The 26654-nt window shown below is 33.4% G+C and overlaps 1 protein-coding gene across 1 annotated transcript in view; it reads left to right on the top strand.

Moving 5' to 3' along the window:
- Nucleotides 1–23427, top strand: part of LOC149207745 (endoribonuclease Dicer homolog 1-like) — a 53250-nt gene extending 29823 nt beyond the window's left edge. Inside the window, exon 4 of the mRNA XM_089395853.1 lies at nucleotides 23188–23427. Within this exon, the coding sequence (XP_089251979.1) occupies nucleotides 23188–23365 (178 nt within the window). The 3' untranslated portion in view covers nucleotides 23366–23427. The remainder of the gene's footprint in view (nucleotides 1–23187) is intronic.
- The last annotated feature ends 3227 nt before the right edge of the window (nucleotides 23428–26654 follow it).

The following is a 26654-nucleotide window of genomic DNA, read 5'->3' as shown; positions in this document are numbered from 1 at the left end:
GAGTAATGCGTACAATGTTATCATCTAAATTCCATACATTGATTTTCAATAATAACTAGCAAAATAGAAACTTTAGATAACAAATCCTTCCATACATTAGACACAATTTTTTTTTTTTTTCAAATTCAAGGCACACTTACAAGATAGAATGCATGTACAATCCTTTTTTTCTCCAAACTAATATCTCCAAGACAAAATAAATAAGTCCAAATATCAGAGTACACCATAGAGTCATATCTCCACAAGAATTCAAGAAGGTCGAAATTCTCCAAGAGCATCAAAATAGTCACAAATGATGATGATCCAATACAATGAGCCTATCCTCTATTTATTTGAATATTGGGACTAACAATTAACCTACAAAAGTCCCTAAAACACGTTTGATGCTAAAACATACTTGGGTTACAAGCCAACCCATTAGCTTTATCATAATATTCCCTAATTAGCCCACACGTGTGAGACGTAAGCTCTCTAGGGTTGATGTCATCTAGTGTAAGTGCTCCATATGCCATGTCCAACGGTGATGAGGTGTCCACGATGGTGTACAATCATGTCGAGTCCATCATTTGAGGGTTGGCCCTCAAATTCATCTCAATGCCTCCTACAAGGTCCCAAGATCCCGCTGGGGCACCACAAAGTCAGTTGCTTCCCATCAGGTTGTGTCAAGGTTAGCCCAGGGGCATGCTGGGTCCAATTGTGTCATCCTGGAGAGTCATTAAGTCCAGGATAAAGTCAACCAACATCCCATGTGCTAGAGGTGCTATGGGACATGTGTCATCCAATGATGCTACTAGGAGGGCCAAGAGTCTCAACACTTGTTTGTGCCAATATACTTCTCTAGAAGGTTTGGGTAAGAAACTATTTGGTGACAAAAAATCTTCACCCAAATAATTACTTCAATCAAATATTGAAATCACTGGAGCTCTCAATCGTTAAGGCTATATGAGGGTTTTGCTATCAATTCCTGTCGCACTTCTAAATCTATATAACATTTCTCCTCCAAAACCATTCACAGTAAATTCCATACTTACAGACCAACAAACTCTCACACCTCAAGAACATCGAATAAGAACCAATGGAACCCAAACTAGCCCTCACCCCCTCTCTTTAAAACCACTTTCAAGACACAGTTCAAACAGAGGAAAATATTATTTAATTTGCATGAAAGCCTCCACTTGTGATACCATTTGCATGCCCATGCACTTAATATACATTTGTTCACTAGGGGTCTTTTATAGTATATATAGTAGTAGGGAGTATTAGAAAATTTTGTCCAAAGACATGTAAATATTGTATTAAGTATGTTATGAGTTGTCTACTTTATTTAAATTTTCTATTCTTGCAGTATATGTAATAATGTTTGTACTTAGGCTACAAACTTTATATAATTCCCCTCCTCCTCCCTAATTTTTTGAATAAAAGATAATAATAACTTCCAACTAAAATATCATTTAGTAACCCAATAGACTCAATGGGATTTGATTTCACTAGCTCCATAATTTTTCTCACAAGCGCACCTAACATTGAGCTGTCCTTGGAACTAATGGCTCCTTAACTAATTTTATTATGACCCAAGCTACACATTCATCTAATTTATCATCATTTTCGTGAAGAAAGATATTTAAAAAATTGAAATTGGATATATGATGTGGTAACCCAATAGACTCAATGGGATTTGATTTCACTACCTCCATAAAAATTTTCACAAGCGTGCCTAATATTAAGCTAATCCATGGAACAAATGGCTCCTTAAATAATTATATTATGATCCAAACTACACATTCATCTAATTTATCATCATTTCCGTGAAGAAAGATATTTAAAAAATTGAAATGCAATCATAAGTAAAATTAATTGGATAAATGATGTGGGATTATGGGTAATGGAAATTCAATTTTTAGAACTTCATTGGATGTTTGAAGGAATGTTATATCAATGGATAGGATTTCCCTATCTGTCATGAATTATTGAATCTAGTGATGTAACTCCCTTAGTTTATCCATAAGCTTATACTCACATATGTGTAATAGTTTGGCCATAATATCTACTCTCGTTGAATCCTTTCTCTGATGGAGAATGCATTACATCTTCCCTCCTCTTATGACACTCCTAGGAGACTTCAAATATTGGTCATGCCATTTCCAGAAAGAAAACAAACTGAAACCTCCCTTCCAATTTTGTTAAGGAGCTAGACTATATTTTGATGTTAAACGTCCCCTTTGAAGGTCCTAAGAAAGATTATTTGTTCTTTGCGAAGTAAATTTTGATTCAATGATTAATGGGACATAACTGAATTTTAAAACCTAAAAAAACAGAATGATATGGATTCCTCATTCGAAGGAGGGATCCAATTATATTTTTTTTTCAAGGGTTGCTTTTTATTTTTAGTTTAAAGACGACCATAATTTTATTTGTTTAAGTGGTCCTTAGTTTCTTATCTCTAGTGGTTTTTATCTTATTATTTGGTCTCTAGACTTTGAAAAGAAAACATTCCCTCAACCATTTTGATCCATGTTAAGATATGTATCTAAGATCTCACTTACTTTTGGGATAGTGAAATGGAAGCAATATGAAACAATTTGGGTGAGGTTCCTAGACAAAGTTGAGCCTAGCCCAAGTATGTTTTCATGCACAATTATCTATGCAGACGGAGACTTGTAAGATAGCCTCTTGGAATCTTTAGTGATTCATGTTGAAAATTGGCTATGTGTGGTAGTTAGATTACTATCAACTCCCATAGAAGTGCAATCACTCCCACCATTATGACCATTTCAACAAGATCTTCTCTTAAATTCTCCTTGCCAAACTCAAGAGAGGACATTAGAGTTGTAAACATCTCAAAATTTCACATAAGAAGTATAATCAACATCTACACTTTTCTCTTCCCATAAAGGAATCTAAGTCAACTCCCACCCAAAACATAATTTTAGTCCTAGCCCTTTCTCTTCACTAAACTCTTCTAAAGAGAAAGATAAATTACTTTCCTAACAAATAAAATGATTAGATAAAAGTTCTACTTGAAAACAAAGTACAAACTTAAGAGCACATGGAGTAACATGTGGAGGAAATTAAGGCGGAAGAAGACAAAATAGAGATCACTGAAGACCATGATACACCTAATAAAGGGCCAATCCAACTAGAGAACAATGATACTTAGACAACCACCTTGAGGAACTTCCACAAGATACCCACCTTAAATACGAGGGTTTCAAGATCATGATCACAAAAGGAAATGAAAAAGAGAAGAAACACAAAAAGGAGAAAGAACCAATAAAAACAAGCCAACAAAAGTCACTAAAATGACCTTGTCAAAATTCTTAACCTATGTCGTAAGAATCCTTTCTAATCTAAAAGGAGAATCCAAAAGAAGATCCACCTTTTCCATGCCCCAACCCCACATACAAGATATAGAAAATCAAGAAAGTATCACATGCAATACGAACTAGAGAGAAATAAGGCTTTGAAATCTTAGTCCACCTTGATTGCATCACTTTTTTTTGTAATATTATATTTATATATATATATATATATATATATATATATATATATATTGGGAATCTTACATCCTACTTAATCACCCCCTTTGTGAATATTCTTTTTACTCATTTAATACATATTATCACTTAAAATCAACTCACAATTTATTATTAGGAAGAATTTAATATCCATATTAGGGATTCAAACATTGTTAACTCACACAAACTCTTTTCTTCCTTTAAATCTAGTGCATGATAACCTTGGGAAAAATCCCTAGGGAGGTATTTAATATACCTTTGATATCTTCAATATATATCACTTGTAACATAACCTTGATGTATAAATTCAAATTTTGGGTTGTAGATGTGCAATTGAATATTGCATATCTGCATGATATTTACTAAAAATATGCAAACCAACTTGTAAAGCTACCGATTCTTAGTCAAATATCTCAATTTTTGTTTGAAACTACTAAAAATTCAATTCAAAATTCGGATCCATATTTAAAGATCCTAGAATTTCCTGATTGTCAACACAAACTTTGTAATAAAACCCTTATTTTTATTGCAAATTGAACCTAAATTATAAATATACAGTCACCCATAATTCAAAATGTTGAGCATTGTGTTTTCATTAATTGACATTGGAGATTGTTGTGCAGTCATTACTGTCAAAGGAAGTGTTAAGCTAGTATGTGCAGTCTTTAGTTGAGAACCATCATAGTAGTAGGATAAGTGATGAATCCTTAAAAACTATGACTATTGGGTGTCGAGGTCATTATAAAAGAACCCCCATTGTTTTGTTTTATTTCTTTCTTGAACAAATCTTTAGAGAGTGGCAAGCAATAACAATAAGAAGTTTTGTGTGTAAAATTTCAAGTTAGGTGTCCTTGCAAAGCACATATATGGATAAATCTCTGAGAGATCTTTCCAATGGTATATGACACTTAAAAAAATATCAAGGATTGAAGAGATATTGCAGTTTCAAGTTGGCTTATCAGTGTAGTAGTAGAAGTGTAAAGGTCCAGACCTTTTGAGAGATAAGTGAAGGCATGCAACAAAACAAGTCAGAACCCCTACTGGGATATCATGCATACCAGGATAAGAGGTAGACTAGGTAGGTAATGTGTCTAAAAGGAGGTGGACCCTGCACCAGTCCTGACTAGTTCAGATATATGGGTCAATTGGATCATTTGAGGGTGACTGCAAAGAAAAGTCCTAGACCCAGACCTATGAGAAAAGTTTTGTTTTTCAATATGGTTCCAGTATAATATAAAGTAAAAGCACGATTGCACCCAGACTTGCCTTTCCCTCCCGTATAGGTTGATGACATGGAAGGATGAAAAAACTAGTGAAGTGGTGTACAAGTGGTCCTATATAGGTTTATGACATGGAAGGATGACAAAGTTAGTGAAGTGGCATACACGTGGCATTGAGTAGACCTATGTGATGTTGTGGCACCTAGTGCAAGTGACATTTGGCAGGCATATTTAGAGTTTTTGGATGGCCAAGTGGGCCAAATCCATGTGACATGTGGCATCATTTAGATGTCTCCATGTGGCATGATGATGTCACCATGACATGAGAAGTGTTGTCAGTAGATGATGTGGCACAACCTTCGGATTTGTGTCAACATGTCGTGTTTGTAGTTGATTTCTTGTGTTGTATAATTTCTAAATTCTATTAATTTCAAGACAGTGGGCCCAAAACAATAGCTAGTTTGGGAGTCTAGGTGTTTGGGTGATTTGCTTGAGTGCGTCAACAAAAAAGGGCTAGACCCAAATATAAGCATAAATTGCGTTGAGTGTAAAGACTCCAGTCATAGTTGTGGTCAATTTTAATTGCTGGATTGTTGCTGACTACATGATCGTGGGATCCAATTATTGATGAGAAGTGACAGATAACTACCTGTAGAGAATGCAACGTAAGATTGAGAATGTGAGATGGTGTAATTGTAACTGAGGATAGAGAAGCTTTAAAAGAAAAGCGTGGTTGGTGGAGATTAAATAGTTTCTTGATATTATGAAGTTAAGGATAGATTGCAAGAGGATAACAACAATGGTCTACGACTAGAATGAATTGAAGTACCTCAAGCCGAAGAAGAAAAAAATGAAGTACATAAAGCACTTGTTCTTGAGCAGTGTGTAATCTGAATTTAAAGAAAAGACAACAATGAAGCATTTGTGTGAGAAGGAGACAGACACAGTATGCACTGAGTTGAGACAGTGCAAATTGAGAGCAACTGAACCCAATAGTAAGTTAATCGTAGAAGTGCAGTGTTTCAGACTGTGTCTATGTGTGCTAACAAAAGAATGAAGAGCTTGCTAAGGCTTATGTGTGTTACAAAAGAAAAGGTGGTTGTGTGAGAGTAGTGGTATTAATTTGAAACCAAATTAAAGAATGTTTCTAGAGGTTTGAGTTTGAAAATGTATGAAATATAGATCTCACTAGCTAAAGTAGGTTGGTGCCTATACAAATTTGAGGTCGATGCCTCGAGCAAGTTGGTGCTTGTTTATTTGAGGGGGTTGGGGATTCCTATGAGTGGGTGCTCACATAATATTGATGTAATCATAGTTGGTGCTTTTGAATTACATCATAATAAAATAAGTTTTGGTCGTTTTCCCCCATAAGGGTTTCCATGTTAAAAATATCCGTGTACAAATATGATGTGTTTGCTTTTCTACTGCATATAAATTGCGAATGATTGAATGGTTGGTTAATTAAGTGTAAAATTTATAATTAGTGATTCACCCCCCTCTTAGTAATTCTTGATTCCCAACATTTGGTATTAGAGAGGGTTCTTCAATAACAATTTAACCATTGGAAGGTAGATCTACAGGGATCATGGCAAGTCAAGCAAATGAAGACATCTATTCAAGAAAAGTACTAGTCTTTAATGGAGTCAATTATGTTTTCTAGAGAGTTAAAATAAAATCCTACATCATGTCTCTTGGTGTGGATGTATGGGCCTCGATAGAAGCTGGATACATAGTGCCAATCTCTCCTCCACCAAATTTTGATGAAAGGAGAGCTTATATAAATAATGTGAAGGCCAAGAATGTGATTCTAGTTAGTCTTAACTAATCTGAGCTAGTAAAGGTGATGCACTACGAATTGGCTAAATAAGCTTGGGATAAGCTAAGAAACTGCTATGAAGGAGATGAAAAGGTAAAGCAAGAGAAACTTCAAAGTTATAGAATGAGATTGAAAGTCTGAGAATGAATGATGATGAAATCATTGCAAAATACCTTCTAAGAGTAGATGAAGTTGCAAATATGATTATAGGTTTAAATGAATATATGAAAGAAGAAGAAGTAATTGCAAAGAAAGTCTTGAAATCTCTTCCAATGAGATTTAATTCTAAGTTCTCTGCTATAGAATAAATGCCAGAGTTGAAAAACCTCACAATGGAGCAACTCCATGGAACTCTCACTTCCTATGAGGGAAGAATTGGAGGAGAGAAATCAGAACGAAAAGGAGTAGCATTCAAAGTCTTGAAGAAGCATAAAGAAAATAAGGTACATTAAGATTGCTCTAGTTGTGACTCAGATCAGGGGATGACCCAATTTGTAAGGAAACTTAAGAGAGGCTCAGGCAAGTATAAAGGTAATATACCCTTTAAATGTTTTGACTGCAGAAGAGTAGGACACTTTGCTTCAAAATTCCCATATACTAAAGCTAAGAAGTAAGAGTAAGAGAAAGAGAAAAAGAATAAAGACAAAGCTCAAAAAACTAAAGAAGAATACTTAGAGAAAGAAGAGCTTACACTCTAAGGAAGACAATGAGTCATCTGAGGCAAATAGTGTAGAATCCTTCGAAGGAGAGCATGATGAATTCCTTCTTATGGCATTAGAATCCGAGGCAAAGTTTGAGAACAAATCAGGCTCTGAAAGAGGGAGTGGTGGAACTTGAAGCAGAGTTAATCAATGCACTAAATAAGCTAAAGAAGACTAGAAAAAAGAACAATCAATTGAAGGAATAACTTATACGAAATGAGGAAGGTATGTATAATTCTTATAATGAAGATTATAACCTTTAGAAAGTAAAATTGGAAGAAGTAGTTAAACTCAAAGATGTTCTAGTGCAACATCTAAAACAAAAACATAAGGGTCATGATAAACTAGAAGATTAAAATGAGGCTCTGAAGTTATAACTGTCAAAGAAGCATGGAAAGACAAGCTCATATGCATATAATGGAGACATCATATCTCTAAAAAGCACAACTTGAAGAAGCTAGAAGAAAACATGAGCTTCTTATGAATCAGGTAGCTGAATGGGAAAGGAAATGCAAAAGTTGTAACATTGAGAACATATCTAGTGAAAACCGAGGCCAAGATAGATTTGAATCTTAGATTTACTAAAGTTTTAGAAGAATTGGATGATCTTCTTATTTCTCAAATACCATCAACAAGTAAATTTGGTTGGGATATAAAAAACCTTAGTAGACCTCAAAAGGAGAATAAAGCACCAGGTCCCTAGGAAACAAGGATTATTAAAGCTATGTGAAAGCACTTTAAGGAAAATCTGGTAAGGATGAAAGGGTGAAAAAACCAAAGGGAAATTAGAAGGTGCCAACCCAGTCAAGACCACAACTACACCTTAGTGTAGATCTATCCATCAGCAAGCCAAATAATGGAATTTTAATAGATCTACCTGAACTCAACAGATGCACCACTTTAGGTATCCAAAGTTGTTCTATGTTAACTTCTATACTTGTCATAACTTTTTTCATAAAGTTTTTGATTGTAAAGTTAATAAAGTTGAAAGAGATTAAAATGCTAGATCTAGTCACTTTCAACATTATAGATCTAGACAATACTTTGTTGTTCAAAGAAACTCATTCTCTCCTCTTATGAATGAGATTGAATATTATGTGAGTCAAAATTATGAGCACAAAGCTAATGAATTTGAAGTAGATTGTCTAACCCTACTAGACAGCATAAGTCTAAACAATCAACCCCTCAAAAGAATGTGAAGAAATGGAAACAAAAGACATAGGAGACTAAGGAATGCAGTGTTGTCCTATATGTTCATGATCATGAGGAAAAGTGGTATGTAGATAGCAGATGTTCCAAGCATATGACTGGAGATAAAAGTAAGTTCATATTTCTAAAAGAGAATGTAAAAGGAAATGTCAAAGTTGCAAACAATGCTCTAGTTGAAATAAAATTGAAAGGAACAATAAGCTTGGGTGAGAATACCAAGGCTCAAAATGTCTTGTATGCGAACGACCTTAAAAACAACCTTCCAAGTATTAGCCAGATGTCTAATAATATCTATGATGTTATTTTTTTTATGAAAGTATTGTGGAATTAGAAGGGCAAAGAATAGGAAGCTGGTAGGGAAAGCAACTAGAACCACCAACAATGTATGTCTTCGATGACTCTAGAGTAAAATGCTACTTGAGCAAGACAAATTAGACATGGATTTGGCACAAGAGGATGGGTCATGTAAATTTTGATAACTTGGTAAAAATCAACAAGACTGAGGTGGTCATAGGATTACCAAAATTGTCAAAACTAGATAATTCTGTATGTAAGTCTTGTTAGTTTGGTAAACATGCAAGAGTGCATTTCAAAACAAAAGAGTATTCAACTTCCAAACCTTTTGAGATGGTCCATATCAACATATTTGGCCCTTCAAGGATACAAATTCCAAGAGGATACAAATATTTTATCTTGTTCATAGTTTATTTTACTAGAGCCACATGGATCATGTTATTAAAAGGAAAATCACAGGCTTTTAGCAAGTTTAAAGTATTCAATGCACAAGTTGAAATGATAAATATTTGAAGATCATCTGTCTATGATCAGACAAAGGAGTAGGGAACACTTTAAGGGAGTTTAAATATTTTTGTGAACATGGTATTAGAAGGCAATACTATTGACAAATCTAAAGGGCTATAGTTAGTATGATTTCTCTTAAACTTGATAACTGCTTGTGATTCCTTTTTACTTTTTCTTACTTATTAGATTCTTCTCTTATTATTATGTTATTCTTATCATCAAACAACTACCAAAAAAAAGAAGATCAATAGTACACAAGAACACATGATATAGGTTGCAAGCTAGGGCCAAAACCTCTCCACTTGAGAGGAAAACCTAGAAATCTCTTTTCTTCTTATATTCTTCAATTGATGAATTCCAAGACCTCTATACCAAGACCAATACCCTTCCAAGACTAAGTCCAACCTTATTGATGATGTGCTTCCTTTTTCCAAGTCAAACCCAATCAAATCTCTTCCAGTAGCACAACTTCGACCCCTACAACAATTGCAGGTCTAGATTTTTCGACCCTTGCAACAACAGTTGCCTCCACACATATGAGCTTGAGGGTTACCTAATGTACCTTCCTTTGACCTTCTTTCTGCAATTTCTCCAAGTTCGATCTTGCAACATCAAAACCCTAGCCTCCTTTCCTTCACATGTATGAAAAGGGAGAGAGAAGTAATCCAAACACTTGTCTTCATCCTTCTTCCTTCTTTGTTGGCCTTCTACTATTCCTTCACTTGAATGATGATAGGATGATTGATGTTCTAAGGAGGTCGAGTTCCCTCCTATATATAGGCTTCCAAGGTGGACAAAATGCCCTAGTTTAGGACAATTTCTTAGCTGCCCGATTGACTTGGTCTTGGAGGGTATCTTGACACTTTAAAATACAAAAATAATTCTTTTTACAAGTTACATTGTACCCGATGGGGTCTTCCTCATATGACAATGACCCTTTTGACTTATTGACCCTAGGACAAACCATAGAAGCACTCAATGGGTGTTTGACCTCTAAAGATAAAAGACATTGAGCATGAAATCCGTGCTACAAAAATAACAATAATAATTTTTCTTTCATTTGACAATATACAAAAATCAAAAGTACATTTCATATTTATGAAGACCGAACCTAGTTACACATTTTTCAACAAATATTCTGTTGCAAGAACCCCTCAGTAGAATGGAGTTGTAGAACCATTTAGGAAATGACCAAAGCCACGATGGATGAAGGAAATGTTGTAAATACCTTATGGGGAGAAGAAACCCAAACTGTTGTTTATTTGGTCAACAAAACACAACTTAGGCCAAACACTGATAATAGCCCATACAAATTGTGGAAATGGAGGCAAGCCTCAATGGAGCACCTCAAGGTTTTTGGCAGCGAGTGTTATATAAAGAGAAATGAAAAGAAACTTGGTAAGGTTGACTCTTGTGTAGATGAGGGAATTTTTCTTGGATATGTAATCATAAACAATGGATATAAATGCTACAATAAACAAACCAAGAATATTGAAGAATGCATTGATGTCAATGTGGATGAAGCAATGCCTCATGAAGCAAAACCTCAACAAAAATCAAATGAGAGTGATGATTATGTCTTCAAATATGTAAAACTTGAAGAGATAGAAGAAGAAGAAAGAGAAGAAGAAGTTGAGGAATTACAAAGATCTTAGAAACAAAAAAAACTCATCTATATATGTGTAGAAGCAACATCTTGAGAGCCAGCTCATTGGAGATAGATATCTTGGTGTTCAAACAAGGTGAAAATTTACAGGCAACCTCAAACAAACAAACTTTGCAATGTTGTCCCAGATAGAGCCCCAAAATTTCAGCCAGGCAAGTGAAGACAAGTGTTGGATTAAGGAAATGATGAGGAATTGGACCAAATAGAGAACATTAGCACATGGGAATTGGTTCCTTGAAGAGGGTCAAATGGTGAGAAACAAAGCTAGATTAGTATATAAAGGTTATGCTCAAGTAGAAGGTATATATTTTGAAGAAACCTTTTCCCTTGTAGCCAAAATAGAAGCAATTAGGATGTTTTTGGCATTTTCTAGCTATAAGAACTTTAAAGTTTATCAGATGGATGTGAAGTCAACATTACTTAACAATGAATTGGAAAAGGAAGTGTACATTGAGCAGCCAAAAGGCTTTCAAGTCTTCGAAGATGAAGATCATGTTTGCATTGAGAAAAACCCTAAATGGGTTGAAGCAAGCTCCAAGAGCTTGGTATGCTAGGCTACATAGGTGTCTCCAACAACAATGATTTAAAAGAGGGACACCAAATAACAATCTATACATTAAATCTGAAAATGATAATCTATTGATCATTATTGTGTATGTAGATGATATTATTTTTGGAAGTGATTTAGAGCATATGGGACCTAAATTTGTTGAAACAATGCAAAAGGAGTTTGAAATGTCCATGCTAGGAGAGCTCTCATTCTTTCTTGTGCTACAAATTACTTAGACAACAAAAGGTATCTTCATATCCCAATCTAAATTTTTGAAAGAAACCTTAAAAAAGTTTGGTTTGGATGGTTGCAAACTTGTATGTACACCTATGGTGACTAGATGTAAATTAAGCAAAGAAGATAAATCCCCCACTATAAATCAAATAACATATAGATCCATGATTGGAAGTTTGTTGTACTTAACTACTTCAAGACCCGATATAACACAATCAATAGGACTGATTGCAGATTTCAATCAAATCCAAAAGAAAGTCATGTCAATGCAGTTAAAAGAATATTCAAATACCTCACAGACACAATAGAATATGGTCTATGGTATGAAAGAGGCAAGGAGTTTACTTTAAAATCTTATATTGATGTTGATTGGGCTAGCAACATTGATGAGAGGAAGAGCACCAGTGGAGCAACATTCCTTTGGGGAATTTCCTAGTGCCTTGGGTAAGCAAGAAATAAATTTCCATACCTTTACCTATAGCTAAAGCTGAGTACATCGTTGCAACTACTTGCTACACTCAAATTCCATGGATGAAGCAGACACTGAAGGGTATCAAAGTTGAGTTTGATGATCCAATCCTCAATGTGTGACAATACAAGTGTCATTAGTATCTCCAAGGACCTTGTTATGCAATCAAACACTAAACACCTTCCAATTAAAGATCATTTACTGAGAGATAAAGTTGTTGACCATGTTGTTAGATTGGAATATGTGGCTACTAATGAGAAGATTGCAAACATTTTCATGAATCCACTTTCTAGGGATCCTTTTGAGTACTTCATACACAAATTGGGAGTGATTTTTCCCTCCACACATTGACTCAACATGTTTGAGGATGGGAAACTACTATTTTTCTTGAATTACCTCATGAGTAGGCTAGGAGTAGAACGGTGAGCATGAGAAGAAAAGCGAAATGACATACTTTTTATTGGTATGTATGGTTGTAGATGACATTGTTTCATTTTGAAAAAGCACGGTCTCAGGGGTAGCATTTCCAGTTCTATACACCCTTTACCATTGATGTCAAAGGGGAAGAAGAAGCCAAACTAAGGTATCTTGGGCATCCAACATAAAAATAAGGAGAAGAATATTTAGCATAAGAAAAAGGAGAAGAAGACGAGTGGTCCAAACATTGTTGTTCTAGACAAATAAAGGGAGAAGTTGAATGACCCAGTGTTACAGGAAGAACAACTCAAAGGGAAGCAACACATAATCAACCATGGAAAGTATCACATTTAGAGGGAGAAGAGTAAACCCATTTAAAAGGAGAAGAATGAGACCAATTGGTGTTAGGGCAAGTGTTATTGCATGTTGTTGCCAACAATGCCTTAGAAATGTTTGGCATAGTTGCTATTAATTCCAAAGGGGTACATTGTTGAGAATTGTGCTGTCATTGATTGAAACTGTAAATTGTTGTGAAATCATTGATGTCAAAGGAAGTGTTAAGCTAGTATGTGTGATATTTAGTTGAGAACCATCATAGTAGTAAGATAAGTGATGAATCCTTAAAAACTATGATTGTTAAGTGTTGAGGGCATTGTTGAAGAACCCTTATAGTTCTTTTTTATTTCTTTATTGAAAAAGTATTCAGAGAGTGGTAGGAAATCATAGTAAGGAATTTTATGTGCATAAGGTCAAGTCAGGTACCCCTGTAAAGTGTATAGATGGATAGCTCTCTGGGAGATATTTCCAATGATATATGGCACTTAGAAAATCTCATAAGGGTTGAAGATATATTGTAGCTTGAAGTTGGGCTATCAATGCAACAACAAAAGTCTAGAGGTCTGGGCCTTTTGAGAGACAAGTGGAGGCATGTGGCGAAACAAGTCGGACCCTAGACCAGGATATTAGGTGGACCAGGATAACAAGAAGACCTAGTAGGAAATGTGTCAGAAAGGAGGCGTAGCCTACACCAGTCCATATTAGTTCAAATATCCAGGTTGATTGGACCATTTGAGGGTGCTACAAAGAAAGGACCTAGACCTAGATTTGTGAGTAGATTTCCATTTTTCAATATGGTTCTAGTATAGTTTGGGCATTCGACCTTGGAGTACAATGTAAAGAAAAAGTAGGAGAAACACCCAAACTTGGCCTTTCACTCCTATACAGGTTGATGACATGGCAGGATGAAAAAATCAGAGAAGTGGTGTACATGTGGCACTGAGTAGACCTGTGTGATGACATGGCACCTTGTGCAAGTGACAAGTGGCAGGAAGATTTAAATTTTTTAGTTGATCAAGTGGGCCAAACACATTTGACACATGGCATCATTAAGATAATAAGATGTTACCATGTGGCATGATGATGTCACGATGACATGAGAAGTGTTGTCAGCAAATGATGTGGCACAAGTGTTGGGATTTGTGTCAATGGGTCCTGTTTGTAGTTGATTTATTGTGTTATATAGTTTTTGAAATTCTATCAAAGTCAAGATAGTGGGACCGAAACGAGAGTTAGTTCGGGAGTCCAGGCATTTGGGTGATTTTCTTAAGCGCATCAAGAAAAAAGGGCCACACCTGGAAATAAGCATAAAGTGTGTCGAACGTAATGACTCTGGTCATATTTGTAGTCACATGAAGAATGTGATGAAGTCTCCAAATCTTAGAAAGTTAGAATTTGGCATCGAAGCTAGTTATGAAAAACTAAAGGATTAGTTTTAATAGCTAGATTATAGCGGACTACATGATCGTAGAATCTAATTATTGATTAGTAGTGATTGACGAATGCTCGTAGAGAATGCAACACCAGATTGAGAATGTGAGTTGGCGCAATTGTAATTGAGGATAGAGAAGCTTTAAAAGAAAAGTGTGGTTGGAGGAGATTAAATGAGGTTTTTGATATTCTACAGTTAAGGAACAAAGTGTAAGAGGCGAACAACTACTATCTGTGGTTGGAATGAATTTAAGTACTGCCTTGAACCAAATAAGAATTAAATGAAGTACATAAATCACTTGTTCTCAAGCAGTGTGTAATCTAAATTTAAAGAAAAGGCGACAACGAGAATTTGTATGAGAAGGACACAACTAGAGTGCATGCACTGAGTTGAGACAATGCAGATTGAGAGCAGTTGAACACAATAACGAGTGATTTGTAGAAGTGTGGTGCTACAAATTGTGCCTATGTGTGCCAGTAGAAGAACAAAGTGCCGATGAGGTTTAGGGGTGCTGCAAAAGTAGAGGTGGTTGTGTGAGAGCAATGGTATTAGAAGACAAACTAAAGAACACTACCAAAGGTTTGAGTCCGAAAATGTATGAAATATAGATCTGACTCGCTGAAGCAAGTTGGTGCTTGCACATATCTAAGGTTAGTGCCTTGAGCAAGCCAACACTTTTTGATTTGAGGGGGTTGGGGCCTCATGTGAGTGGTTGCTCAAAAAAGATTGATGTAATAAGAGTTAGTGCTTTTGATTTACATCATAATAAAACAATATTTGGTGGTTTTTCTTTCAAAAGGGTTTCCACGTTAAAAATATTTGTGTACAAATATGATGTAATTACTTTTCTCTTGTTTATAAATTTCAAATCATTGAATGATTGATTAATTAAGTGTAAAATTTATAATTACTGATTCACCTCCCGCCCCCCAAAGTAATTCCCCATTCCCAACAATTTAAATCCATGCTCAAAGATCCTAGACATGCTTTATTATCAACCAAAAATCTATAATTAAATCCTTTCTTTCTATAATTGTAAATGGATCTAATTTATAGAGATGCAATTGTAAGTCAAGGTTATGCTCAACGATTACCCGAAATATGTAATTGAAATCTTAAATTGTTGGAAATTATGTGACTAGTGCCTAAGTCCTAATCGAATATGGAGTTAAAGGGGAAAACCCTCTTCAAGTGGGGTTTTTACCAAAGTAAAAGGGCCAAGAGATAAGAAGGTATTGAATTCCAAGGATAATAAGAAATTAACCATAATAGAAATATTGATTAGCAAAAAGAAAAACACTATTTTTTTCCAAGTTGAAAAAAAAATAAAAAATTTAATATTAAAACCACAATTACAAAAAAAAAGAACACACAACTAAAAAATAAATAAATAAAAGATAAAAAAAATTGGCCTAGAGGCGGCCTAGTTTGATTCTTCGATTCCGGGAATTGACCTATTGCCCAGGCCCGAGGCCCCGCTGCCCTAGGCGGCCAAGGCTGAGATGAGTTGGGTCGCCTAGGACCGCGGGCCTGAGCCGGGTGGCGCTGTGCAACATTAAAAAAAAGGTCACCAACATTTAAAAAAAAATTATCCACACTTAATACATTAGAAAATTTAAAGTGTAAAAAATAAGACCTTGAAACAAAAAGGGTTGATGTTGCATCAATACTTTTCAAAATCAGCGTGACAATCACTAACATTTAAAAAAATATTCATACTTGATACATAAAAAAAATAAGTGTCAAAAATAAGCCCTCTAAAAAAATGGGTTGATGTTGCATCAACACTTTTCAAAATCAGTATGAAAATCACTAACATTTAAAAAAAATGTTCATACTTTATACATAAAAAAATTTAAAGTGTAAAAAAGATGCTAAAAAAAATTAGGTGTATTTTGAATAACCACTTTTCAAAATCAGGCGATTTTTTTTCTACCTCAAAAAAATGGGTAATCGATAAAGTTCTCATTTGATTGGTAACTATGTTTACAATGCAACAAGGAGAATAGTTGATTTTATTTCTACATTGTTTCTCCAAATAAACCTATAAAAATGGTATAAGCGTGATAGAGTACAAATGAGAAGTAATATAAGACTTCAAGAGGAAAACCTCTCCTAAAAAATCCTATAAAAGTGATAAAATACAATGAAGAAATGGATCTAATACTTCAAAAGAAAAGCCCCTCCCTAAAGAGGCAATGGTCTTCATTCCTTTCTATAACTTTAGAGAGGGGTCCATATGTAGAATATAAGTATACAACTATGTAAGAACATGTGTTTCCTCCTACGAGGTCATAACTTTAATTCTAGAGGGGGTTAGAGTATTTACACCTTCATGCCTTTAGTAGTCAAATCATTGTGCCAAGGTGGGCCCCTTGTCCCACAAAAAAGTGCATCTCATCCATTAATTTTATGCCTAGCTTGGTCATGACCTTAAAATTAAATTTGATTATTATTATTATTATTATTTAAGTTGAATAGATTATATATATTTGATTCATATAGAAAAATATACATATAGAGGTCCATCTATGCCTATTGGTTTGTGCTTGGAAAATTGGACTAGTAACAAAATAAAAAAGCTTTAGGCCGAGAAAAGAGTCTAACTAATATCACATACCATGTCAAATATGAAAGTACAAAATAGTTATTGCATATATTGAAGACTTGGGTTCCTTCTTAATCTAAAATAGCGGTAAAAGTATGACTGCAAGACAAGACAACTGTGACTAGAAACAGAATTTAAGTAGTATGTGAATCCACCCAGATAGTCTCCATTGGCCATATCTCCTCCTTAGAGTTTGTAAATTCTAGATCATGTAACTTTGTTTCTAGCACCAATACCTTACTTTTTAGCCTCCATGACTATGCTTTCTCCTCATCAATACTTAAATTTTTTTCTTTTGAGCTTCTGAACACTATAAAAAATTTCCCATTATCATTTCATGCTACCAATATATATATATATGTAGTTTGCATATATCTTTTTATGAGTTTTGGTGCTCCCTATGTCAAGAACCCAACTTCCTACTTGTTCTTCCACCTCTGAATCTTAAATGAATCTTCTATCAATTCAATAGCTTCCCTCTTAACATCTTGTATTTCTCTTTTGATAACTGGAGGGGTATTCCTTACAAAAGTAGTTACAAAGCACTCAATTTCCTACTGTGCCCTTGACCTCATGGGGAGCCTAGGGCTCCCGCTCTCATGCCTTTTACTGTACATGCATATTCCTACCCCCCTTAAACCTTTGCCCTATCCCCACACTAACATGACTACCCACGAGTAAGGAAACCAAGATAAAAGGAGTGGGGAGCGAGAGCGTACAAATAAATATCTAATAACTTCCTAGGAAGGGGCTGAGACTAGCCAAGAGATAGAAGAAACCACCTCCCTAAATCCCTAGTAAAAGACACTTATATCCAAACTTCGAGAATAAGACAACAATAGAGAACAACAATGAAGATTAAATGTTCCCCAATTGAAACAGAGAAAGAGACCACCAATATGAGATGAGAGGCACCCCTAACTCATTACTGGAATAGACCATGCAAATATCTTGCATAGATAATCGACAACCATAAAGACACTGACAGGAAACTGATATGAGAACACTTGAATACAAAGTTAGAGAGACATAACTTTAAAACCAAAGTTTGAATTGTCTATATAGGTCCACACCAAACAATACTAGAACCAACCCAAGTTTCGTTAGCATACTCTAGAAGCTAAGGATGATCTTTTTCCTTCCTTCTCAAGTATGGCATACCCTCCACAATATGGGTTCTACCAAATAACTCAGGAACCAACTTAAGAAGAAGAACATAGCCACTAACCCAAACATAGTGCCACAAACTAACAACAATGGTAGGCTCACCTCCAACTAGGAAAAAAAGCAGATACCAAACATAGAAAATCCACCATAAATGTAAAATCCAAAAGAGTCAGATAGAGAAGGTGCAATAATGCCAAATCAAGGTTGATTTCCTTACTAGATTCCTTCGTAAAATATTTGTCATCCAAACAACTACCTCTTTCCTTGCCTTGAATTCGTTTTAGTCAAATATTCCTCAAGTAGAATGATGGTTTGTGGTGTTAAGGATCTTCAAACACAAACACCATACAAACACTCACGCTATTAAACATTTCCTCATGCCCCCATGTCCATATCCTTTATATGATTTCTAGATAAGAGCATCCTTGTTCCCCCACCTCCCCTGATTGTAAAACATTTTAATGAACGCGTCATTCACTATTAATTGACACTCATTGTAGATGGAAATTAAATTTTATTATTTTATTATCATTATTATATTTTAAAAATAAAACTCTCAAATGAAAAAAAATTTAATGCCAAATGAACTCCTCAAATATCATAAATTTTCCCAAGATTGTTAAAAGTCTTTATAGAAAGGGAAAGTGAAGCCAAGGTTGGGACACCAAGAAAATGTGCCCATCACGCACAATGGTCTCGAAACATCTAATATAATTTGTGCACCATACTCTAATTTGAATCCGTGTGAAAATATATCAATTAAACCATAAACTAAAGTGTGAAATCATTAACTATTAGAGATAACCTTAACCCTAATTTGACAAGGGTCAAATGTAGGTTAAGAGTGATTTGATGTTGGAAATATTTCATTATGGGATGTTGGCATGTCAAGTCAAAATTTTATGGATGTTATTTGTTTTCTATGTTCATCATTTTAAATTTTATGCCTGAGTGTCACAAAATCTCATACTTAACGTAAAATAACTGTGATTAAGTGAAAAAATGCATTTTTCTTAAGGATTCACCATGGCTCTCATCTTAAAAGTTTCCAAAGTTAGAGCCCTACAACAACATTAAGAAACTCTATTGTGAATGAAACATAAGAAAAAAATTAAGTATAGTTCAATATCTGCGAATGGTAAATTTAGATCGAGAGAAGAGCTTTGTCATTGATATTTAAGAGATTTGCATGGGGCTTTTTGGTAGTAATTGATGGCTAATCCTTCAAAACAGAAGTTGCTAAGAACATAATAAGCCAACCTCAGGAGAGGACTCCTTGTCATAATGAGAAACAATACTTGGCTTGGGTGAAGATACTTGTATGTTATCAACCATTTAAGTTATGTGGCTACAAAAGTAGAATATCATTGGGGCAACACCTATGGTATTAACGAAATGGGATGTGAGGTAACCCAATAATGACAATGGGCTTTGAGGGATGAGTAAATTCCTAACAATATGAATAAACAATACCAAATCAAATAGTGCTGAGGATAATTCAATGGAGACCTAATGATGAGAAATATTATGAGATGCGAGTTAAATTTCCATTGAGGCTAAGGGTAATATAGGTACTTTCCTCCATATAAATCTCTTGCTACATGCCAGAGTCGATGAAAGAAGATGCGGATATCCAATCCTAGGATCAATTTTATTCACTCATGTAATCAACCAAAACCTAGAGCTTGTTAAAATGTATTGAAAATCACTCATCATTGAGATTCATCATCAAAAAATGTACATTGTAATCAGATAATCATTAGTGTATTCAGCTGAGAATTCGGTAAATCATGTGAAAACAATTATGTAACCGAACAACTTTCCAAGGATCTTACCATTTGCTCACTGGTTGGATCATATGAGTGTGTTGTTGGCTATGGATCACCACATAGTTGATGCTTGTTTCAAAATAAAAACATTCTAGGCTCCTCATTGCCCATTTCCATTACTCAATTGGATCAATGTAAGTCGCCTCATCCAAATAATGCTTATACTCAAAACTAAGTGCAAAAAAATCGAATAGAGAATTCATTACCAAATCAACAATTTTCTTCTCTTTTTTGGAAATATTAACAACTATTGTCACCACCTCGTTAGAAATATCATTATTAACCAAATGTTATTCTGTTGGAACCGATGTTGCTAAATGTTGAAAAGGTATACTATAGCGCTGATTTTTACAATGAAAATGTTTGAAAAATTCTTTATGGTATTGTATAGGTACAATAACATCTGCAAAATCATTGTCATATCAAGAAGATATTCATATTGATTGGAAACACCAATTACCATTGTCACCCTCTCTTTGCTGGAAAAATAATTCTCAAGATGGATCAAAGCTCTCCTTCTGTAAATTTTGACCATCAAACGTTTCAATGATTTGTTTTCTAGACAACCAACAAAAGTTTGTCAATCAACTCCTTGGTACAATCTTTACAAGGAATCATTTCTTGAAGCTTTAAAGTGTTCCCTTTAAAGGAAGGAGACACTTTCCATTCCAAATAACATTGCCAATGACCATTTCATCCTTAATGGGTTTAATCATTTTAATAAGGGAAGAAGTAAGGTTACTCAAAACACCTTTACCATGTGAATCTTGAAAAAATAGAAAACATTAGAGTTAACATCTTCATTAAAAAAATAATCATCTTCATTATGGCCTTTAAAATAAAATAATCATGATAGTATTTGAACTATAGGTGTAATTCTTATAATAACTTTAACTAGGGAAGGAAGGCTGCCAAAAACACCTTCACCATCGAGTCATTTGATTACTCTTCTAGGAAGGAAGGAATGAAAGAAAGAAAGAAAGAAAGAAAAAAAACAATACAATTAACATCATCATTAAAAAAACTCATTATCTATTATGGCATCTAAAATAAGAATTGTATTGATAGTATTTAAACTTTACTTGTAACTTTTATAAGCTTGTAATAGAGCCTGGACATAACCTACTCTTGAATTGTGACTAAGCCTTATCTAATGTAGAGATCACAAACAACTTCATTTCGTTGAAACCTTTATATTTCAAGACATAAATATGCCATCCATTCTCAATGGGAAGCGAGTGAGGATACCGCATCTATGACGTTGAAATTTATAGATCATATCTCTTTTTCCCATAGTCAACGAATACTCTTCTACTGAGATTCATAAACCTACGTACTTTGATTCCTCAAATTGGAATTCCAAAGGAAATTTATAATCTTTCATATAAATAAATCACAAAAGATAGGTTATTGGCTCAAATTTCATGAGAAGGGATTGAGGGTTGGTACCCACATGTAGGGGATAAAAATTGGGCCATGGGATGTCAAAGCTCAAGAGCCTCACATAGTCTTGGTGATAGTGTCCCACATGTGGGCAGATAGTTCTTCCATCCAACAATGGGGCTGAGAAAAAGAAAAGAAAAATTTAACAAAAATTGGCGAGTCTCTATGTGAGATCTTAGAATGGCATCGATTCAGAAAAAAATCCCCCCTTCAAATACTAACAATTATAGACAACTAGAAAATCAAAAGAACACATCTTTACTCATCATCAAGGTGAATGGTATGATCTATAAAAAAAATGACCATAATTGCCTTCCGGGGAAGATACCAAATGCACATAAGCCTTTTCTTGATTTAATGCTACTGTATGCTAGCCATATCGGGAATCCTTAGTTAGGACTTTGTTGTACGTATGAAATTTATTATAGAACATAGGCATAGGACAACCTATGAACTATGTAATAAAAAAATATTGTTGTTGTACAAATTTGAAAGTTAGGATTGCTGATATGCAATTGAAAATTGTAGATCTACATGAGAATTATTAAAAATATGTCAATCACTTTGTAAATTTGTTAATTATATGCTAAGGATATGTAAATTAAATATTCAAACCTTTTGAAAATCAAATTCAGAATATGAATTTATACTTGAAAAGTGTAGATATGTTAAATATGTTATATTACCAACTCATCTAATAATTTGTAATTAAAATTTAATGCCATAAAATAACCTAAAATTTCAAGTTTACAAATTACAACATTAAATTATAAATACATATAATATTATCTCAAAATTTAAATCTAAATAACTAATATTCAAATACAATTATTTCTTAAATTTAAAAGTTCAAGATTACAAAATGCAATATTAAATTATAAATATATATAATATTATCTCAAAATCTAAATCTAAATCCTATTTTTTTCCAAGCTCATATTCAAATATAATTATTTCTTCAATTTCAAAAATATTCAAAACAATATGAGATAAATAAAAAAACACCTATAAAAAAAATTTCAAAAATATTAAATTATAATTACAATAACAAATTCAACCTAATATAAATAAAATATAATATTAAATTGTGATCTTAAAAACAAATTAAACAAAATCCAAAATATTAATAATATGAAGAAAAATAAAAAAAATATCATCCCATCAATCTTTTTCCAATTACGTCACAAATAAGCCGTACAGGAACATGTGTGCATTGCATGCATGTGTGATGGAATGGAAAGGAAAAAAATAATAAAATACTAAAAAAAAATCCTTAGAAACAACAATTTTAATAGAAAGTGTAAAATCATGAATTCCTATAACCTTAATTTAGTTTGCTATATATTTACAATTATATTATAAAATTAAAATATTATATTATAAATTTAAAATATTAGCGAGAAAGTTTTAAGTTATAATTATATTGGTGAATTTTTTTTAATAAAATTGATATAGATCACAAAAACCTAAATTCAATAATTAAAATATTATTGTTTTATAGTAATAATAATGGATACATTTAATGTAATATTTATTTTATTTAAATATTTATATAAAATTTATTTAATTGAAATATTAAATTTTATTAAATTAAGTTAACTATTTTTTTTTTAAAATCATACATAATATTGTATTTTCTCATTATACAAAATATTATAAATTTTGTGTATGGTTTATTTATTTATTTAAACTTGCATATGGATACAAACAAATATAAGTAAGCAATGTAATTTATTTAATGGGTGTTTTTTTAAATATAATTTTTTTTTTGCAGATTGGTAAAAGAAGGAGGTCCATCACATCTGAAGAAATTTGTCTACTCTGTATGTGTTTGTATAAACAGTGAATGGACTAAAGATTATGTTGGTGATGTAATGCCTCGCACAAATGAGGCAAAAGACTCTGCAGCAAAGTTGATGCTTGATTTTCTTCATGATCATATTAGTGATTAACATTTTTATTTTAAATTTTAATAAAAAATTATACATTATGACAAATTTTAAATTTTGAAACATTTTATTATGTTAATATATTCTTTTAATTAGATTAGTTAATCACATACTTGATATTATAAACATCAACTCATGTAAGGAATCCACATCATAAAACGCTCGTGAGGGTGTTCACCCCTCATTCAATGTCTTATAAGGAAGTCCGTCCCTTAGCAATTGCCATAAAATCTTATGAGGAAATGTCATTTAAATGCAAGATATTTAGCTAATAGCTGTTACAATTATCATGATATAATTTACCCACAAATCTTCAATCTTTATATCTTTGTGGCATACTTGTTCCTTCAGTGGACCATCCTGCAGCTTGCACTCATCTACATAGACCATTAATTTTTTTTCCTGCCACCATGTTAAGCATAATTTATCATTTGCACAAGTCACCATCATTTCCTGCCATTGTTGTTGTCAGTATACATTGATATCATGATTACATAAAGTATTAATCAACCAATTCATAAATCTATACTAGTGATGTTTCACCATCTATTCATGTACATCCATGAAATGCAAGCAAAATATCATGACATGCTTCCTTTAACAACACTGCATATGCACTAGTTATAAGCATGTAACCATCAAAGCATGTTTATAAAATAAATACCACATTAACTAATATTTCCTTTACACAAGCACATGTTCTTGGTGGACAAATCATTACAACTACTCGACATTCCTTTAAAGGAAACCAACACACCAATTATGATATTCGTGCATGTGGATTACACAGATGTTCTCAAAAGAACTAGCCCTTCAGCTATTTCTTTTGGTGCATCCAAATCCGTTAGAAATCTAACACAATGAATGTTTTTCCTATGCATGCAAATGCATATACTTCCCAAAAGGATCTTTTTCAATGTAGGCTAACACAACATGTTGAATGTTGTCATTTCCTGCATGTGAATGTATGGTCTTTCCAAAAGATAGCTAACACAAATTTTGCATGCATATACATCTTATTCCAAATGAAACTAAGATAATAGTTATGATAGCATAAAATTAATCACATATAATTTGTTCTAAATAAATATAACTCAATAATTCTTCTATCCATGCAAAAAACATATCTCTATAACATAATGACTATTGTTTGTGAATGCAAGAGCTTATTATAATAGCCATTCTTTAATGTACACAACACATATTCCCTTCTCTAAAATTCTACCATCATCAGCTATTATTTTCATGTAAACAAATACATACTTTTACCATCATCAACTGTTATTTTCATGTAAATAAATACATACTTCTTTTTCAAAAAGAAGTTAATATAACCTCGTTTCTCTATTTTTCTACATGTAAGTTTCTCATGCTTCCCTTTCAAGAAATTACCATAGATAACCATCTTTTATGCATAAAACCCAAACAACAATAACAAGGTTAACTTAATATTTTATGCACCTAAATCAAGAAATTAACACAATTCATCTAAACATACAATTTTTTTTTTAGTAGTATGGCTACTAATTAAAGCAAGAGTGTATAGTATAGTTACGACGATTCAGGCTATTACAACAAGGCTAGTTTCCCCCAGTCTCATGTAGTCATAGTTGAGCAACAAGTTATTCTTTTCAAGAAGATTAACATAATAACTTTCTCTATCTACATGCAAAAACATATTTTCTATATCGCAATGACTACCCTTTTGTACATGAAATATGTGTTTTTCCTAACACAATGATCTTTACTTCAATGCACATAATATTTTCGAGAAACAAACATGCATTATTGTTCTTGTATGAACACAATTTATATGCTAAGAAAACAATCTATTTTTGTTTCAGGTAATCTATCATAAAAGCCATTCTTTTCATACATGCAACTATGAACTCTTTTTCTAAAAAGAAACTATATTAATGACTATTGTTTCTGTGTATATAAAACACACATTTTCTTCAAGAAAGTTAATAATGATTATTTATGTGCATAAAAGCACATGTTCCCTTCAAGAAACTGACTCATTAGATATTTGTATCGTGCATGCAAAGCATATTTATTTCACAAGAAACTTCGAAAAATAACTATTATCACAATGAATTTAAGCATATATTCCTTTTCAAGAAACTATTATTAAAAAAAAAACACATATTCTATTCAAAGAAAACCTGGTCACTTTTCATACTATCTCCTCAAGAACTTTACATGTCTCATGCATATTCTCTCAAGAGGATATATTGGCTACTTAACAAGAATCTCGTGTAATTTCTCTCAAGAAAATGACAAAGCTACTTAGCTTTTAACACACAAGGTTCACATGTAATCTTTCTAAGATAAACTACATATTTACTTAGCATTTATGTGCAAGAATTAGTATAATTTCTCTCAATAAAATGACAAAACTACTTAGCTTTTAACACACAAGATTCACATGTTATCTTTCTAAGAGAAACTACAGATTTACTTATCTTTTATGTGCAAAAATTAGTGTAATTTCTCTCAAAAAAATGGCAAAGCTACTTATCTCTTTGTTGTATTATAGCATGGATTGTGCATGGCGAAGTGGTACAATTAATCTTTTATTGCACATTCTTTCTCCTTTGACATCTACATGTTCCTTCCTTGCCCAACATTTCTCTTTTACCCTTTTCCCCAGTGATCATCTATTTCCAATGTTTAATCTTGGAGAACAAAATCTCAAGCTTCAGAGGTTTAAAGAAGCCCGGTCTTTGGGTTTGGCACTCCACGTATTTTCAGTTGCTCCTCTTTGGAAGGCTAGCATTCCCTTTTTTCCCTTTTCTCTGCATGGCCCATGAGAGTTTAAATGCTTCTTAACACATAGTTTCACTGCAAAGTTGAAGAGATTATAGCATGTAGATGCATAAACTCACTTTTGCACCCCATGTTGCCTTAGTCACCATTTTTAACTTTGATCACCTCCCTTTCATTCAGTTTTATGAGTGTTACATGTAAATTGTAAGTAATTCTTTTCCTCGCCCCAAAAGAACCCAATCACCATTTTTAACTTTGATCACCTCCCATTCATTCAGTTTTATGAGCATTACATGTAAATTGTAACTAATTCTTTTCCTCACGCAAGAAGAACCCCATCACCATTTTTAACTTTGATCACCTCCCTATCATTCAGTTTTATGAGCGCTACATGTAATTGTAACTAATTATTTTCCTCTCCCAAGAAGAACTGTATAGACCAAGAAAGTTACTAAATTGACAAGGAAATTCCTATCGATAGTTACAACCAGGTACACCTTACTAAATGTTAATCATATATTAC

Source organism: Pinus tabuliformis, chromosome 1_2 (genome assembly GCF_031772625.1).
Source record: "Pinus tabuliformis cultivar Carrire ecotype Pingquan chromosome 1_2, CPIR1, whole genome shotgun sequence".
Lineage (NCBI taxonomy): Eukaryota > Viridiplantae > Streptophyta > Pinopsida > Pinales > Pinaceae > Pinus > Pinus tabuliformis.
Note: the sequence above shows the minus strand (reverse complement) of the source record. Positions and strands in the feature narration are given on the sequence as shown.